General features: G+C 33.6%; 1 protein-coding gene across 1 annotated transcript in view; it reads left to right on the forward strand.

Moving 5' to 3' along the window:
- Nucleotides 1-17778, forward strand: part of LOC127700294 (hemicentin-1-like) — a 122939-nt gene that overhangs the window by 17768 nt on the left and 87393 nt on the right. The window contains exons 3-4 of the mRNA XM_052203710.1: nt 13613-13873; nt 15506-15784. Of these exons, the coding sequence (XP_052059670.1) occupies nt 13613-13873; nt 15506-15784 (540 nt within the window). The remainder of the gene's footprint in view (nt 1-13612; nt 13874-15505; nt 15785-17778) is intronic.

Raw genomic sequence — 17778 nt, forward strand, 5'->3', positions numbered from 1 at the left:
AGCAAGAAAATGAAGCGAGCCCGCTAGGGCGAACTGATATTCGAACTGATGAAATCAGTACTAAAAAAAAATGCAATTATTCTTATGAGAAGACTTTTTTGTTGAATAAACTGAATGTATTTTTTTTCCTTTGTAATACTGGTTATTTCAAGCATTACTGTCAAGTTTTATCATAATCAGTTCAATAGGTTGAGAAAAATCTAGTATAATGTAAGACGACATTTACAGCGTTACGAGCATGATATAATATAGTGTGGACCAATAAATGATCAAATATTTTTCTCATCTGCCTGCAGACAGTTAATTATGATACAAAAAATGACTCTAGGATGATACATACCACTAATGGACCTCTTTGTCTTCATTATAAGGTCCCTTTTGGTCAATTTATACCTCTCATATCCTCAAAATGTCAACTTTTTAGGCCAATAAATAAAAAAAAAAAACTGCGGTAATTTTCACTCATTTATGAAAGAAATGTGATAATAAATGAGTAATTGAAGTATTCAAGCTCAATGAACTATCCATATAAAAGTTTTTCGACCCTTTTTCTTATGCAACCGGATGTGACGTTCAATGATTTGGTGGTATTACACCTTTAGCGGCAATTTGTCTTAACTGTACATCTTTTGGTAGAGAATATGAAGTAAAATGAAGTAATAAGTAAAACTACTTTTACGCGTACAAAACGTTAGGATAGTTGTACGGTTGTATGAATGAAGTCGCGCGTGCATTTCATTGATGAATTGACGCGGATGAACTTGAGATCAAAGAGAAAATATACAAATTGCCGGTATATCTCATTCCTTACGAGTCTCTGACTTTTTATCTGATCTTTGGTCTACTGTCGGTCTTTTTCGGTTAAACTCATGAACGGTTCACATAAGCCAAATATGGCCTTGAATGTCAACTTGATTATAAAATTTCGAAATGGCTATAATTTGGTTCTTAAATGGATGTATTTCAAAAGCCTTACTTCTTTGTTAAAAAAAATCTTCATAAGAGTGCATGTTTGGCTTTAAAATCCGCACTTTTTATATATACTGTCAAAATACGATGATTTCATGCATTTTTCGGACCTAAAAGCTTGAGGAAACCATTGGCTGCAACCTAGGATCCAAAATGTTCTGTAACCAAGAGTTGCCAATGTTGATATTGAATCCCCAGACACATACACTTTCTTCATAATGGGTTGCGGCCAAAGTAAATTATGCTAAAAACTATTAAGAATTATTGAAAATTGGACCAAAACTGACGTTACAAAGCAAATAATGCGTACTTAAAGAGTCAATACTTCGTCATTTTTAATATGATGTGCCAAAATGAAGTTATTTTGTATTAATAGTAATATCTTAACTATTTCTATGTGAAATTTATAGATGATAAATACCACTAATGGACCTCTTTGTATTCATTATAAGGTCCCTTTTGGTCAATTTATACCTCTCATATCCTCAAAATGTCAACTTTTTAGGCCAATAAATAAAAAAAAAACTGCGGTAATTTTCACTCATTTATGAAAGAAATGTGATAATAAATGAGTAATTGAAGTATTCAAGCTCAATGAACTATCCATATAAAAATTTTTCGACCCTTTTTCTTATGCAACCGGATGTGACGTTCAATGATTTGGTGGTATTACACCTTTAGCGGCAATTTGTCTTAACTGTACATCTTTTGGTAGAGAATATGAAGTAAAATGAAGTAATAAGTAAAACTACTTTTACGCGTACAAAACGTTAGGATAGTTGTACGGTTGTATGAATGAAGTCGCGCGTGCATTTCATTGATAAATTGACGCGGATGAACTTGAGATCAAAGAGAAAATATACAAATTGGCGGTATATCTCATTCCTTACGAGTCTGACTCTTTTTATCTGATCTTTGGTCTACTGTCGGTCTTTTTCGGTTAAACTCATGAACGGTTCACATAAGCCAAATATGGCCTTGAATTTCAACTTGATTATAAAATTTCAAAATGGCTATAATTTGGTTCTTAAATGGATGTATTTCAAAAGCCTTACTTCTTTGTTAAAATAAATCTCTTCATAAGAGTGCATGTTTGGCTTTAAAATCCGCACTTTTTATATATACTGTCAAAATACGATGATTTCATGCATTTTTCGGACCTAAAAGCTTGAGGAAACCATTGGCTGCAACCTAGGATCCAAAATGTTCTGTAACCAAGAGTTGCCAATGATGATATTGAATCCCCAGACACATACACTTTCTTCATAATGGGTTGCGGCCAAAGTAAATTATGCTAAAAACTATTAAGAATTATTGAAAATTGGACCAAAACTGACGTTACAAAGCAAATAATGCGTACTTAAAGAGTCAATACTTCGTCATTTTTAATATGATGTGCCAAAATGAAGTTATTTTGTATTAATGGTAATATCTTAACTATTTCTATGTGAAATTTATAGTATTATGGCCTGATAAAAAAACCCATTAAAATCTTAGGACCAATTTTAACCCTTCGTGAACTTAATCCTTTGTTTTTGACTTACAAATAGTTTATCCTCGAACTTCGCTGAAGGTACAGTTTTTATTGAAATGAGCATCTGGTTTCGTTTGATGATTTTAGTGATAACTTATTGCTGGTTGACCGCTATAGAATATCTTTTTCACTGATGACAACAGATATGTTTCAACTGTCTTTATCACAATCCCGCCCTGGTTCCTTTAATGTGACTTGTATCCATCTGATGAATTAAGCCTTTTTCAACTGCTTTTTATTATTTGTTCTTATGTTATACTGTTACACCACTGTCCAAGTTTAGGGGAGGGTTTGGCTCCCGTTTACATGTTTAACCCCGCCACATTCTGATTGTGCCTGTCCCTAGTCAGGAGCCTGTAATTCAGTGGTTGTCGTTTGTTGCTGTGTTACATATTTGTTTTTCGTTCATTATTTTGTACATAAATTAGGCCGTTAGTTTTCTCGTTTGAATTGTTTTACATTTGACATTTCGGGGCCTTTTATAGCTGACTATGCGGCATTGGCTTTGCTTATTGTTGAAGGCCGTACGGTGACCTATTGTTGTATAATTTCTGTGTCACTTAGTCTTGTGAAGAGTTGTCTCATTGGCAATCATACCAAATCTTCTTTTTTATATTTACCGAATAAAAGTTTTTACCTGGTTTGTATTAACATGATTATCTCGACGGGTGCCACATCTGTAGTAGGATATGTCAACCTTTCTGGAGCACCACATATCACCTCAAGGTTTTTTGGTGTGGTTTCGTGCTGCTCAGTCTTATGTTTTCTATGTTGTGTTTTCCATACCTTTTCAGTTCGAATCGACTAATGAATTGAAATATCCTTTTGATATCTTCCGCCTCGATTGTCTGACCTCTTTTACCAGGAATTTCACGGTAAAAAAGGTTTAATATATAGATTATTGAAACAGAATATATAAAAAAAAAATCATAAAGGAGTAGGTCCGGTAAGGGCCGAGTTTGGCCCCAAATTTCAGGCTGATCTGATGAAAGATTTTGGACACTTTTTAAACACTTAAGTGTCTACTTTAGTAGATTCAATTAATTTATGTGAAAGATTTGAACTGATTTAGTCATTAAAAAAGCTCATATTCAAGCTTAAATATTAAAAATCCATCAAATATGCCAAAATATGTCACTTTTTAGATGTTTTTTGTCAAAAATGAAAGTGGCCGCATCCGTGTTCATCCTCGACCTGTATATATGTTATGTATTATCATCAAATACAACTTACATTTAAATATTAAGAATGAACACAAATGCGGCCACATCCATTTAAGACGAAAACCGTCTATAAATTAACTCAAATGCTAAAATTGTGAAGATTTCAGTAATTTCGCATGACTTAATGATGCTAGTACCCGATACATGTGCATTGTATTGTCAAAAACAGCCCATATTTATGTAACAGAAGTATTCTACTTTCCAATAAATAGCTAAAAGTTTACATTTTAATAATTTTGTAAAACTGCTTTTTTTGGGGGCCAAAAAGGGGTCTTACTGAACCTACTCCTTTGAGACTTGTTATTTGTATAAAATGCAATGCAAATACTTTACTGTAATTTATATTTAAAGTGAAATATGAAAACCTTTTGTGTTTTTGCTGACAATAAATAACCAATACAGAGTATAAATAGTCTCACGGTAGAACTAAGCGAGACATAGCAATCATGGATTCCGTCTTCGTCGGCGGTGTTGTCGTCGGTTGCAATATTTAGATTAAGTCTGTGGTTAATTTTTTTTTTAAATCAACAATTTTGTCAAATCTTTATGGAAATTTATGAATTTTTGACGGAAGCTTTTTTAGGACCAAGAACACAGTAAAAGGCAGGCGACAGATACCAAAGGAATATTCAAACTGACAAGTAACCAGAGCAAACTTTTGACAATATTAATTTTATTTTCCCGTATTGTACCGATAAATCGACTTATTTATTTTTACAGTTAGAATTTAGATACAGTCTAAAGTTACAGTTTTTCAGTCATCAGCAACTTTGTCAAACCTTCATGATAGTTTATAGAATTTTGACGAACTTTTACAAGTGTATGCCCAAAAAGACAGCATCAAAAGCAAATAAATTAGAACATTTATTTGTTTTCCCGTATTTTACGAATAAATAGACTTAGTTTTTGCAATTGACAGGTAAATACAGTAAAGGTTTTAAGTTTATTACACATATATAAATATAGATCTAGAGATAATATCTGTTTTTATTTTTATTTTTCAGTTTTTCACTTATATTAGTAGATGGATTTTTTTTGTAATTACCATTTACAGACAGTCTTGGATGAATTATTTTATTAAACGATAAATTTGTAAACCTTCTCTGACTGTTATGAAAAGCTAATATTCAAGATCACGAAATAGAATTCAAAGAAAAAGTCTGGTTTATTTTTGAAAGCAGCAAGTGCAGTACAGAGTTCCGCGGAACCCTTTACATATTTTAATGCAATGCTTTAGATGTCGTTGGAATTTCAAAATGGTTTGCTGTTTCTGTGACAGGGAATGACCGCTTTAATTTTAAACATGCGTATTCTTATTAAATTAAAAAAACACTCTTTATCAATATGATACTAATCGTTTAAAGTTAAAGTTTGGTTTCGTCCCAATGATGACTTCTTAATGTAGCTCTGTTTTTCGTTTTCATGTGTTAATCTGTTCAAGGTTTGAAGTATTTTCCGCTCCATTGTTACAAAAGTACATGTAAATTGACATTTGAAATGTAAAAAATAATATCTTATTTCAAAATGTAAAGTTACACTATCGGGAGAAGCGATGCTTAGTGTTTTATTGTAATAACACAATTCAACAAGCTGGATAATCAACGCTCAATGTGATTTAATTAGTTCTTCGCTTAACCAGAATATACCAAGGCCAAACAGCAAAAGAATAAGTTAGAGTATTTATGTATAATTTCCGATAAATGAACGTTTCCATTTGAGCTGTCTATGATTCGCTCATGAAAAAAACTGTACCAACAGATCATTTTATCTTTTTATTTGTGATTTTTACAAGAGCGATCGTTTGTATAAACAAACAAGGTTGATTACCATTGCTTTGTGTTATTTTGACGTTAACTATAGTTGACGATATCACACGTCCATGTGCACATGTATACAAGAAACTGTCAAAAGCTGTTAAATTGTTAAATGTTAAAATGTAAAACTAATAATATCGCAAAACAAAGCTAGAAATATTAATAATATTTAAGTCAATTTGTTTCAGTTCGAATGCGTAATTTAAATAAATAGAGCAACAGTAGTATATCGCTGTTCAATATCCATAAATCGAAGAAGCAAAATCAAATCCGGGTCACAAACTAAAACCGTGGGAAACATATTAACTATAATAGGAAAACAACGGAACAACAGAAACACCCGAACTGCAACAAAAACAAACGCCAACATACATAGATAGGGTCTATTTGATAGCAAGTGCCATGTCCCTGACTTGGTACATGACATTTTAAGAAAAAAAAAATGATTGATTGAACCTGGTTTTATGGATAGCCAAACCTCCCACTTATAAACATTCAGGATAGAGAAATACATAATAAAATTTTATAGTATATTACAATAAGATATGGATACATTGATTTTCCTTAAGTGCAACGATTTTAGTTAGTTACAAACCTTAATTACACGAGACAAAGGTGTAGCGCAAATTTCCGCTGCTTTTTGCGTCACACACAGGGTCAACATCTTGATGATGTGAAATCCTCAAATTGAATATATAGAGTATATAAGTATTTACTTTTTTGTAAAGCATTTACCACAAAATTTTACATTACATATCACCAAAATGTTTTCAGCGTAATAAGTTGCTGCGGAAGACCTTTTGATAAGACACATTTCTATTACATATTTTTGGAAGCTTTTGAATCGATGAACGTCGCTCATTAACATTTTTACTTATGCAAAAGACAATATATTATAGCATTTCTTCCAACACAATTGTGGTTTTGTTAATGATGTCCTTCCCACACATGTTTTGGATAAATAATCCGCATTGGACACACACATATTCTTTTGTCTGACATTACAAATTTGGGTATCTGTTTAGAAATTACCCATATTATTCTTTAGAATTTTACGGTACATTTATTGACCTGTAATATTATGAATTTAAGTAAAGTTGGAAGACATTTGTAAAATGCTGAATACAGTGGATATTGCCTCTACCGCTTTAGCTTATTCAGATAAATTGAATTCATAAAAAAATATCAAAAATAGATACAATGGAATTATGTAATTTGATGATTGGCAGATCGATTAAACTTCATTAGGATGAAATGAGAGTCAGTGGATCATTTTGATGATATGAACACCTGCTAGGATATCAGAAAGGCATACCTTAGGGTCAATATGTGCAAAATGTTTATATGTTACAGTTCAAATTGGAATCAAGTAGAATCCAGGGTCATTTTAGTACAAATTGTGTTCACAATATGAGTTATTTCTAGAACAAATCCTAATTCTAATATCTATTAATAGAAATTTGGATATCTTATGTGTACAAGGAGGATCTTGGGTCGTTATAGCAACTACAATTAGTACGATTCTGGATTAGACTGGACCTATTTGTTTTTATTATCTTTTTAAAATGATCATGATGATTGCACTTGCTATGTAAGAACACACAACACATGATAATTACATGTAAATGAATATATAACTATTTTATATGTAAAAATGGAATAGAAATTCTTTTTTAAAGTATAAATATGTATTCAAATTTTTATTCAGTTTGTCTGTCGAGAAGGTTTGACAATCTGTCCGGGTACTTCAGCTCAATCCAACAATAAATATTGGCTGCAATGATATATTAAAATGGTTAAAATGACATTCACCAAAAAAAAAAACCAAACAAATCTCAAAAAACCACCAAACATACTACTGGAACGAACATTTCTGGCTTTACAACAACACCACACATATTATTGCATTTCCCGGGACAGTTTCAGCTAGAAAATCTTAGGCAACCATCTTATAAGTTTTCTTGTGAAAGAACAAGGTTCATTTTAGGATAAATATGGACTTAAATCTCTTTGTTTATGATGGTTTCAACTTTATCATTAAATACAGAAAAAGATCACAATCTGGTCTTCAAATATATCTATTGCAAAAGCCTAAATGCTAGGTAAAACAAATATCTTCATAATAATACATTATAGGCATTAAAGTCGGCTTCTTTTGGAGATATCATCAAAATATTACGATTTTGTGCATCAGGAAGAGTTGGTTGCAGTCTGTTATCCAAATTCATCTGTAACAAAAAGTATCCAAAGTTGAATATTGAATCCCTAGACACAATATCATTTTGGATCAGGGATGGCGGCCAAAGTAAATTATGCTAAAAACTGTTATAAAATATGAAAAATTGGATTAAAACTGATGTTACAACGTCATAACTTCGTAATGCATATTGCGAGTTGCCAAACAGAAGTTTTTGTCATGTAAAAATACTAATATCACAACTATTTCTAACATTAAAAAGATTTGGGCAAATATTAGATCTTTGTGAGCCATCTCCGTTTTGCCAATAGAACTGAGCCTGTAAAAACCGATTTGGACATATTTTAACACGATCGAAATTTGAATAATGAATTCGAATCATTAATCATTTTGGCAATCAATACTTTCGATTCTTCCGAGTTGATCGAAATCTGCCCTTTATAGTTTAGCAGCTTACCAAACCAATCATGCAAGTGGTGATACAAGCATGAAACTTTGTATAAACATGCCTTTAGGTGTATTTAATCGTATAAAGGGGGTAGCCACGAAAAAAAAATCCATCAGATCATGACGACCTTCTTTGATTTTCAAAATGGCGTCTATCCAGGTAAAACACATCGAATGTACGTTCCCTTTTGCATACATATTGCTTGTATGTTATACTAAATGTTACTAGGTTGAGTGAATGAAGGTTTATTTGTCTTGTTGTAGTTACGAAACATCACTTCCGGTCAAATATTTGTCGATAACTCACCTACGGTTTTATAAATATCTTGCATTTGACCATTACTACCACACCCAAATGTTCAAATCGTAGTACTTTGATAGTTATTAATTTGAATCATCTTTTGGGGTTAGTCTTCGTAAATTATTTATGATTAATTTGTTAATGTCTTTTCTTGGCGTCCGTTCTTAACCATTACTTGGTATCCGTTCATTGTGATGTTGCTTGACTTATCACTAGAAGTCTTTACGGGAGTGATTTATTTGCACTACCAGGATACACTGGTACAAATACTGCCTGTAATCAGGGCATGGGGTCCAGTACCAGCTTTATAAGATTAAAGTGCTCCCAAATACTTCATGATTGCTACAATTATTAAGTCATGGAGTCATACCTGAATCGACAGGATGTGCCAACGTGGAGAACCGAGCCAAGGAGGAGGGCCGTATTCGTCTGGATGGTTTACAGATCGCATGGTAGTTATATGATACCGAATAAACGATCGGGCTGAATGCAGGCACACTTTTAATTGGGTTCACCGAATTCAGATGTATCTAATAAAACAAATTGCTATACAAGGGGTAAAAGGATAATCCCTCGGCCTGAATATCAGAAGTGTTCAGTTATTTTATTCAGACAATATTTGCGTTATTGTTCTATCGTCATATTGTTGATTACTTTAGTTTATCTATATATTAGTTGATGTTTGAAATGGCGAAAATAATTCGCTTGTCGGCTTCCTCAACAGATAATTGGGAAAGTGATTGGACAAAATGTTGTTTGTGTTAGAAAGACACAACGGACCTACTGAAATCGTCAGATGAAGGATATAAAATGTATCCCTCTTTTTCATGAAGTAAATGCACTCCCGATTCCTCTAGATATTTGGCGATTAAACAAAGGAGGGGGAATTGAAAGCACAATAAGAAAAAAAAATGTTAAGAACCTTAATTTTTGCAGAATAAAGTTTAACAATACAAAACTCGAGAGAGAGCCCAGAAACGCCATATGTATCCAATGCCATCTGGAAGTTCAAGTGAATATAGGTCTCCTAAACGTTTTACTCCTCGTTCTAAAGAATAACAACCAGATCTTGTTGAAAATGTGCATAAATATTTCATGTGTGAAAAGGAGTCGGCTTTACCTTCTTTAAGAGAGGTAATGACAATGAAACTGAACCAACGATTAGTGGATTGTGCAACAGTGCTACAGGATAAACATGATAAACAGCTGTTGTCAAAATTAAGTAGTGGTGATGTCATATCACAATAATTGAAGTATCACCCTTCGTTTCTCGCAGATGTATACAATAGATAGAAAGCAAAGAAGAGACTAATAGATGCCGAAAGCAGTAGTACTCAGGAGGAAAATATGTAATAAACTGCATTAGTTGAGCTGGTAATATACATCTTTGAAACTCAGTTACAGTTGGTGAAAATTAAAGAGCATGAATCTGATATTAAATCACAGTTAGATAACGTTTCTACAAAGTCCGACTTAGCTCTGACCCAACTATTGATGTTTGATTATCATCAAAACACCCAGAAAGTTCCTGTTCAGCACAAACATTCAGCTGATCGAGACACTATTTTTGAGTATCTTGGCCTATTACTCTTTGCAAAACCCAGGAAGAGACAGCTAATAAATATATTATTTCAACATGGGTTATGTATCCATCTCTTATGATCGGGTACTGGAAATATCAACTGAACTAAGTGAAGCTATAGTTGGACGTTATTTGTATGAGGGTGTGGTTGTCCTTCTTTACTAAAGCATGTAAAGTGCAAAGTATAAAAAAGAAGCTATGCTATGATTACCAATGAGACAACTATCCACAAGAGACCAAATGACACAGAAGTTAACAACAATAGGTGACCGTACGGCCTTCAACAATGAGCAAAGTCAGCGATAAAAAGGCCCCGAAATGACAAATGTAAAACAATTCAAACGAGAAATCTAACGGCCTAATTAATGTACAAAATAATGAACGAAAAACAAAAATGTAACCCAGCGACAAACGACAACCACTGAATTACAGGCTCCTGGCTTGGACCAGGCACGTACAGAATGCGGCGGGGTTAAACTAGTTTGAAGGCGTCAACCCTCCCCTAACCTGGGACTGTGGTGTAACAGTACAACATAAAAACAAACTATGAAAAAAAAAACCAGTTGAAAAAGGCTTAACTCCTCAGATGGATACAAATAGAAATACATCTAACAAAAGTACAGAGTGGACGTGGACGGGTACTTGTACATTCCAACAACAAAAAAACACTAAGCACAGATCTGAGAGTACACGCAGTTACTGACAGCTAGTTCAAAGCTTATAACAACTAATAAAAAAGACATGCATTTAAGACTTAAGTGTTTACCGCAGCTGCGGTCGACAACATAGACCACAACCCATGCTCAACAACATCAAAATCTTCTTTTCATGGCACTGAAATCTCTATTTATCAACATCCAATAACAGAAATTGTAGGCGCTAGAAGGGATCCTTTTCTTGAGGAATCTTGTTATATCTACAAGATAGACAGCAAAGACATTGTACAAGCCGACACAAGGAAACTGTTGTACATTAAAAAAACTGGATGCAATCAGTACGCTGTTTTCAGAACCCGAATGCCAAATGAGGCAAACAATTATGAACCTACATGTGTTAAGACAAACAAGTTTTAATTTTTTTATTCCCAAACCAAAGAAAAGCAGACCTCGCCCGAGAATATTGCAGTCTGTTTTCAATGCTTTTTATATCCTGTCAAAGATAAAGGGATTTGCCATGAGAAGAACCTTAGTCAGACATGGTAGTACTTAATGGTGCGACTATGGTAAATTCGAGATCACAGCGTGGAACATATACGTTTAATGAGTGCGCGAAAGTTGTGATTTTGTGGTACATTTATCACCTTACTTCAAAACATTCAAGAGTAGACATTACATGTATATTTAATAATTTACGTAGGAGACAGCCTAAAAGCACAAACAGGTAAAGCGAGGGGTGCAGGGACCAGGCGAAAAGTTTTGGGCACCATTAAGACTTGGCGAGCTTTCTTAGAGTGAACGAAAAAACAAAACGGAATTGTTACAATTTGTTGCCGATAAAATTTGATCGATTCAATCTGACGAAATGATTTTTGTTAAAAAAGGATGTTATGACAAATTCTTAGGATGACCATGTTGATCTCATTCCTGGAAATCACGAGGAGGCAGACACACAGATATTTGTTCATATCAAAAGTGCAGCTGAAAGGGGGTGTAAGTCGACACTGATAGTCAGCTCAGACAGTGTTGACAGTGTCTCTATTCAAGACACTAAAAGTAGAAAAAACTTTGGATTGCATTTAGATAAGGAAAAAACCTGCGATGGCTTCCGATTCACGAAATTGATCATGTTCTTGGTCCTGAATTATTGGCTTTGCCTTTTTTGCATGCTTTCACATTTGACACTGTCATCGGTTTTCATGGAAATGGAAAGAGGTCGGCATGGCAGATGTGGGAAATATTTGAAGACGTAACAAACTGTTTGGCCGATTGAGTAAGAAACCTGCATTGATCAGTGAAGCTGATATGAAGTTGATAGAGGCATATGTTGTAGTTATGTACGACATATTTATGTATATCAAACGGACATTTTATTGCATATTTTTACCCCCATTCTTTCACTCGGTTGTACTAAATTTTACCACCCTAATCGGAAATGGTGATTTATTTTAACAATTCCTGTCTGTTTAACATATTTTCATTTGAGTTTGTTGTATTTCAAAAAGTTGTCAACCCTTATATTACGTTAAAAAAGGGTGTGGATCTGTTTTCAATCTCCACTATTGAGCAAAATGATGTGAATTTTAAATTGAAGATGGCCACCTTTAAAAAAATTTAGAATATGTTGGCCACCCCTCTAATATGATAAAGTACACCATAAAGAACGTATGTGCCAAATCCCATTTTTGTATCACCATTTGCATGATTTTGTCAAATTTCGGTAAGCCGCCCCACTATGATCGTAATACCACACATACATTCCATTAAAACGGAGTTGATCTCAGGTCTTTCAGACGATTTCGTATTTGAATTACTATGATGTGAAAATAATTCATTATCATAACATAACATAACAAATCAATAGTATTTCCCGATACAATGTCTTAGTTATCTCTTTTATTTACATTTTGTTGGGCAACCATTCACAAAAAGACTAGAAAAAACTTGGAGACTTGAAGACTACTTGAAATGTTCATGGTGATACACAGCTTGGGTTCGTGTTTCTCAAACTGTTTTTATGCACTGATGCATTTTGCTGATAGTTTTGATTAGTTTGTCAGTTCTTCTTCCATAGGAGTTTGAATGTCCAATTAGTAGCTTCTGTCTCGATGTTACACAGGTGCTCCTAGAACGGAGGAAATAACTCAGAGAAGAAGAAGACAACCTAGAACACTGATGATTAAAACATTTCTCAGTGGTGCTAGTTTGTAGTATTTCTTTTTTTCCGAAAGGTGCGAGTCAAGTTCTGTCTCTGTGTGATACGGAAGCTCCAAGAACGGAGGAAATAACTAAGAGAAGACAATCTAGAAATCTCTGATGATTTAAAACATTTCTTCAGTGGTGCGAGTTTGTACTATTTTTTTTTCGAGTGGTGCGAGTTCTGTCTCTGTGTGACACGGGTGCTCCGAGAAAGAAGGGATTTACTAAGAGAAGAAGAAAACAATCTAATGATTAAACATATTTCGTCGAGTTTGTTATATTTCTTTTTTTTAATGGTGTGAGTTTGATAGGTGATGCAAGTTGTAATAATGAGTGTGAGTGTTTGAGTGCTGCGAGTTGGCCGTTGGCCGAGTTGTCATAAATCTAAGACAAATTGAATACAAAACCATTTCCGCCTGCTTACAAACTGTAGACGGTAAGGAACCAGCTACGGAACTTTATTTTGGGTTTAATTAATTAAGCTACGCTAATTAAAGCAACTATTGTATGAAGTTATAAAGTACATTACATACACTAACTATTTATTATTATAATACTTCAAACGATCGCCGGCTCAGAGACAAACCGGCTAAACAATTGTGGTCTACAAATTTAATAGTATATAGATAAATGTAAAACTTACATGTCAATCGATTGAGTAATTTTTTCATGCATTTTTTTTTGTTTTAGATGGCCCTGATCAAGTGATTATCGATCCACCTGAAACACATTACACAGTAAACGAAACATATAGTGCAATTCCCATATCTTGTACATCAGATTGTAAACCTGAATGTACAATGACATGGAGTGGACCCAATCTTCCTGTTAATACTTCATCTGTGTTGCATCTACATAGAATTGCCAGGAACCAGACAGGGGACTACAAGTGTACTGCTGTAAATGATGTTGGTAATAAGACATCGCTTAATGTAAACCTTACCGTCAACTGTGAGTATATAATAAAAATACATAGATAAAGAAACGTATTTGATTATCAAAAACGGAAACTGCTATTGAAAACATATTTTTTGTTGTTTTATGTTATCCGAGGATTCGAATGGTATAGAATATTTGAATAATATATGTTTTATATTGACTACATTGTGTTGGCACGAACAAAATGTATACGACTATTTCCTGTCGATAATTTTGAATTAAATTGTGTAACTTTTGTAATATGTGTATACAGTTTGGTTGCGCCTTCGACAAAATGTGAACATTTATGAAAAGCAATCTATAATGTGTAATCTTTATATTTGTGAACTGAAAACATAGAAAGTTTTCCATGACAGGAACGACAACTATAAAAGAGACATATTTCAATCCCATTATCTGTATAGGTGGTAATCATTTGAACAAAAGAATATATCCTGTTTTCTTTCAATTTTTATTTTACGTTACAATATTGTCCTTGTTAGTTCTTCTAGTTGTCATGCAATGTGTTACATTTGTTTGAAGCTTAAGCCATTAATTTTATCTTTAATCGTTTGCTGATTTTCATGCCTGTCTACGATAATAAGTAACAATGCATTGTCTGGTGTGTGAGTCCTTCCGTCCCATATCAGATTAAAGATTTTGGTAAAGGTAGTTTACAGTGGATTGACGGTCAGATCAATTTCAATTTTAGTACCCATAAAACTCAAGAGTGATGCTTGAATAGAAAAAATTCAATAGGCCAAATAAAGTACGAAGTTAAAGGTTATTGACATATGATAGTGAGAGCGTAACATTGTGTCATGTGGACGCATATTTTTGTTTGGTTTTTATACAATTTAGTTTTACTACTTTAAACCTAAAACGGTTATTGATCCAAACAGTTTGTTGCATACACATGATACACACATCAACTTATTTATGTTCTTTTACGTAACTTGAGATTATTCCCCCGTAATAATCATCGGTTTGTATACTGTCGACGGTACACTTATGCACCTAGTTTCATGCATGGGGAATATAGTATGGCGCGATAGGAATGGTGTAGACTGTTTGTTTTGTACATCCTAGTATTTTGTTCTTCCAAGATTACCTCAAGAATGCACTGCATTATTGGTACTGTTGTATGTTGCAGTATTATGTATGATTCAACGCATAAAAAGTGATGGCACATTTTGTGCTTTGCAAAAGTGTATAAGGAAATGAGGAACGGTGCAAGCGGGAAATTTGCTCTAATCGAAGACTACATTTTGTATTGGTCCTAATTGAGGACTACTTTTTGTGTTTATGATAAATGTCATTGCATTCAATACAATAGTTCTTTCGAAGCCCTTACTGTCATTTGTGTTGGTAAATCTTTAGTTATCTATGTATATTACTCAGGTTTGTTGTCGGTCGTTATCCAAGTTGTTCTTTTGTTATGCTGTTATCTTTACCCTTTCGTCTTTTTTTTTTGTGCAATTTCTCAGTTTATACAATGTATTATTCTTTGAAGTTTGTTCATTTGCAAAAAAAAAAAAAAAAAATGGTTTAATGAGAAACTGTTAGATTGTAAATGGAAAGATATTTATTTTTATCAATTTTCTAAATGATCATTATACCGATAGATACTTAAAACTTACTTAATTTACAACTATCTTTAATCAGTTAGACCTGCTGTGAAAGATATTTTTGGAAACCAAACATACAACGAAAACGACACGGTTAATTTTTCATGCAACACAGAGAGTGTACCCACAGCTGATATCAAATGGTTGTTTGAAGATAAGGTCCTTAGCAATGGTGATTTAGTTTCTGTTATTACGAACTTAACAGATAGTACACTTAACATTCGCCCAGTTGGATGTTTATCAATGGGAACATATAATTGTACTGCAATGAACATTATTGGTCAAGACACGAAGGCAATCGACATAGATATTATATGTAAGTATAAAAAGCATAATTTGTATTTGTTTAATATGTCTCTATGTTGTATTTTGTGTACTGATATTTTTCGTTTTGTCGTCTTTTATTATTTGGCATGGTGTGTCAGTTTGTTTTCGACTTATAAGATTGAATTTTTCTTTGGTATATTTCTGCTCTCTCAGACATCGAATTTGATGAAAACAATATGTTAAAAAATTAGTATAATCGAACTAATTACCCAAAGTCTATATAAAACACATAATATCATGGCCAAAAAGGAACGACGAAAAAACAAATAGCAATAACACAAAAATGCACATAAGATTAACCAATTTAGATAGAATAAAAAACAAAGGATATGGGCAACTATCCATGACACGGCCTTCAACACGAAGCAAACAAAAAAGCTCACTGAAATTTAAATACGACCCATAGCACCGGTTTGTGCGGAATTATTAACAAGATAATTCGGATACACCTTGTAAGATGTAACACCACAAAATCAGGCCAGTTCAAAAAGAACATACTGAAAAGTAGTCCATGTTTAAAAAAAATTGTTCCTCCGCATAAGTGTAAATATCAAACTATGTAGGGTGCGGGATTTTCTCGCTGTGTTGAAGACGCATTGGTGGCCTTTGGTTGTTTTCTACTCTTTGGTCGGGTATCAAATATAGATATCAAATGAAAGGTTAAACCCACTACGCATGTGTTTCAGACTGGTAGTTAGTGCTTGCCCTTTTAGCGGTAATCGCTTTTTCTAATCCCTTTTAGAGTGAAAACCATGGCAAGTCAAATTTGTTCATGACACCCATGATGAAAAAAAAATGTGATTTTACTAACAACGTAGGTCATAACAATTAATGATCAAAAAGTTGTAATTCGGTTACTCAACTATTGAGAAAACGTTAACGAAGCGAAAAATGTATAGGGAATATACATTGTACAACCAATGTATCCAACACACCTGGAATATTTCGTAGTGTAAGTGTAAAACACATAATAGAAAGGACAAGTAGGATAAGGGACGTTTTGGCCCCATCTCTAAAAAAGTTTATATTTATACATCATTGATGGTCTTAGTAACGCAACTTGAAAACATTATGATTTGATTGTGCTGCGGTGAAAGGAAGGTTGCCTAGCAACGTTTTTTTTTTTATTAAATATCAAAATTATCCCAATGGCATATAAATTGCTTTATCATTACAAATTAGAACAATTCCAAATAATATGCTAACATGCCATAACCGAAATAGACTTATCATCGAATTTACACTAACATAAACAATGCGAAAAGTGCCACATTTGGCGCAGTATCTGCTTATCGGTGGGCCTGAGATAGCTCAAGATTTTTGCTGGACTTCGTATTGCTGAGTCATTATTTTTTATATTGTGTTGTGTATACAGTTTGTCGTTTTTTTACGCCCCCGCAGTAGATAACAGGGCTATTAAGTGTTACCCTTGACCACCGTACCGTCCGTCTTTCCGTCCGTCCGTCTTTCCGTCCGTCCGTCTTTCCGTTCGTCCGATTTTTGTTTCCGCACTCTAACTTAATTTTTGGAATTTGGGCAGTGAGTCACTCACCGTTCTAGAGTTATGTCAATTTTTTACTTTTTTAAAACTGCAAAGCTTGAGCGGGGGCATTCGTATTGTCAGACACATTCTTCTTTTATTGTACAATGCATTGTCAATAATGAGTTTGAACGTCCCATTGATATTTTTCTCTTTTTTGTAATGATTCCTTTATATTTGGGGTGAAAATGTTAAGATCCAAGGCCACCCAATCTTTTGAAAGTCAGTTATTTTGTTTTGGATGATAACATTTCAACTCTATGTTCAACGTTTTCCATTTTAAGTATTCAAAATGATTAGGCTAAATAGAATGCGGAGAACCCTATTTATTTTTAGATCAAACGTTATTAACCAAGGTCCCAGCAGCTAAGAAAGATTTTGACAACAATCGTTGTTTGATTGTGATATGTTAAACCAGATGTCCAACGATTTACAAACTTTGT

The sequence above is a fragment of the Mytilus californianus genome, unplaced genomic scaffold, assembly GCF_021869535.1.
Source record: "Mytilus californianus isolate M0D057914Y unplaced genomic scaffold, xbMytCali1.0.p SCAF_5, whole genome shotgun sequence".
Lineage (NCBI taxonomy): Eukaryota > Metazoa > Mollusca > Bivalvia > Mytilida > Mytilidae > Mytilus > Mytilus californianus.